The sequence below is a fragment of the Loa loa genome, assembly GCF_000183805.2.
Source record: "Loa loa unplaced genomic scaffold supercont3.83, whole genome shotgun sequence".
Lineage (NCBI taxonomy): Eukaryota > Metazoa > Nematoda > Chromadorea > Rhabditida > Onchocercidae > Loa > Loa loa.
The window spans coordinates 238399-241025 of NW_018108263.1; the positions used below are offsets into that span (position 1 = coordinate 238399).

The 2627-nt window shown below is 24.5% G+C and overlaps 1 protein-coding gene across 1 annotated transcript in view; it reads right to left on the reverse strand.

Moving 5' to 3' along the window:
- LOAG_07763 (RhoGEF domain-containing protein) overlaps positions 1-190 on the reverse strand; it is a 4823-nt gene extending 4633 nt beyond the window's left edge. The window contains exon 1 of the mRNA XM_020447532.1: positions 92-190. Coding sequence (XP_020302248.1) covers positions 92-160 — 69 coding nt within the window. The 5' untranslated portion in view covers positions 161-190. The remainder of the gene's footprint in view (positions 1-91) is intronic.
- Between the last annotated feature and the right edge of the window lie 2437 nt (positions 191-2627).

Genomic DNA, 2627 nt, shown 5'->3' on the forward strand with positions numbered 1-2627 from the left:
GGTGAGAGAGAGAGAGAGGGAAAGAGAGAGAGAGAAAGATGAAGAATCAAATGTAATTAAAACAAGGAAAAAAAGGAAACAAATATCGTACCGTTTGTCGGATAACATTTGCAGGTGCAGACCATGATTTCGATTTGCGCATGCGTGATTTGAAAAACATCACAATTTCAGAATTATTACAATTAATTAGATTGGAATGTTGCTGAAATTGATGAGACTGAATGAAGAATGGAAAGGAAAAAAGCTTAGCAATAATAAAAAATAAGAATTCATTGAGATGAAAAATAATAAATTTGAAATGAAAAAATAGAAATATTTGGTGAATATTTCAAATGAATAATTAATTATTTTCAATAAAGTGTTTAAATTAATCGATTGTAATACTTCTTAATATTCAACAGATATTTGGTTTTTTAATTAAAAAAGTTATTTGAAAAAAAAATTATCGCCAATATTTTGGAAAAGTAAAATTATCGATAAAGAATTGTTTGTTTGTTTTTAAATTAAAACGATTAATTCTTAAATTTAATTACATTTGGAAAGTATTTGCCATGAATTAAATGAGAGAATAGTTTGTTGCAACAACAGCAATAATAATAATAATGATAATAATAATATTACTAATAATAATAATAGTAATAGCATTCATAGTAAGTCAAAAATGACTTACTATTGTTCATGTATTATAAGCGATAATACTAAGTGACAAGGAAATAAGGAAATGAATGAGTGGTAGCACTGATAATTCATTGATAATTCTGATTTGGGAGGAAGAAAAGGAAGAGTAAAGATAAAAATTGAAATATAAATGATGCTAATATAAGTGTGAACATTTCTCCAATGGGAGGGAAAAGTTTCAGGAATTGAAACGGAAAGAAGTGATAGATAGATAAGTTGCTATTAGGGAGAAAGAAAATGATAAAAACAAAGAGGGAGAGAAGGAGAAATAGAAAGAGAGAGAGAGAGAGAGGGAAAGAAAGAGAGAGAGGGAGTAGATTAACTGATTAATGAGAAAAGCATGGAAATGAAAGTAGAAAGGCGAAAAATGAAAAGTTCATTATGTGACAAGCCTGAATATGCACTTGTCAACCAGTAGAATAACTTCCCCAATCTATTCCTTCCTTTATCCAACAATTTGTCCAAAAAAAAATTGGATCAATTTAAAGAAAAACTGAAGAAAAAAAAGATTTTTTTCTTTTTGCAAGCATAGAAAAAATTTGTTGGAAATTTGCATATTAAATTGTAAAATTTAGAAGAAAAGAAGAAAAATATTTCATAAATGAAAATCAATAATTCTAATTAAATAAATGATTTAAATCGATGAAAAAAAACCAGTAATTCTTATCAAATAATACTAATAATACAGAAAAAAGTAACTTTCTATTCAATAATATTATCAATCATAATCAAATAAAAAATAAAAAATAAAAATCAAGATGTTATCTGATAGAAGTTATTAACAATAATCGATATATAAGATAATTAATGGAAATGATGAATAATTTCTATCTAATAGTCATTATTCAGTGATATTTACACTACCGTGTATGAATTAATAAATAAATAATGAATATAACGTCTATATAATAATGATAATGATAATAATTTAAGTGATAACAAACAAATAAGAATAAGAAATAGATAAATAAATATATCAAATTTATGAATTGATGATAAAATTACAAGGATATGGGTGACCTCAAAAAATAAGAATGAGAGACAAATAGAGAGAGAGAGAGAGAGAAAGAGAAAGGATGAATGGAATGTATTCGAATACTATATACACATCCTTTCGATTATCTCGGTTTGATCCCGCGAAATTTCACTTGCAATACTTTTTTTTTCTTCCACATTCTCTTAGCTTTTTTAAATACAGAAAGAGACAAAGATAAGAGACAAAGATACAGAAACAAAGGGAGAAAGAAGGAGAGAAGAAAAAAAGCAAAATATGCAAAATAAATAATGGCGATGAAATATTCATTTATTGAAAAAAAAGAAAACCAAATTTGATGATGTGATAAAGAAGAGTGAAATGTGTAGATCAGGTTATGGAGTTAAATTGAAATTACGATTGAAGTACGTCAATAATAAATCAATAATAAGTTAATGAAAAAAAAAATCAACAATATTATCACAATTTAAATTGTTAAAGATATAAAATTAAATTAATTAGGCGAATTTTATGAATTGCTTTCTTTTCTCTTTTCAATAAACATTTGGATGTAGCCATATGGGATAAGGACAATGATAATAATTAATAATAATAATAATAATAATAATAATAATAATAATAATAATAATAATAATAATAATAATAATAATAATAATAATAATAATAATAATAATAATAATAATAATAATAATAATAATAATAATAATAATAATAATAATAATAATAATAATAATAAAATAAAAGTAAGAAGAGATAAAGAGTAAACATTTCCATGTGTAAAGCATTTTTCTCCTCACAATTTAACAAAAGTATATTTGCATGGATAACGAGCCACATCATTCCTTTCTGGCCATTTGGCAAAGATGAATTAGTATTGATTATCTTAGGCTAAAATGATTGACACAATATTGTCCTTAGCTAATTGCTGTGCTTATATGTATATATAGTCAATACT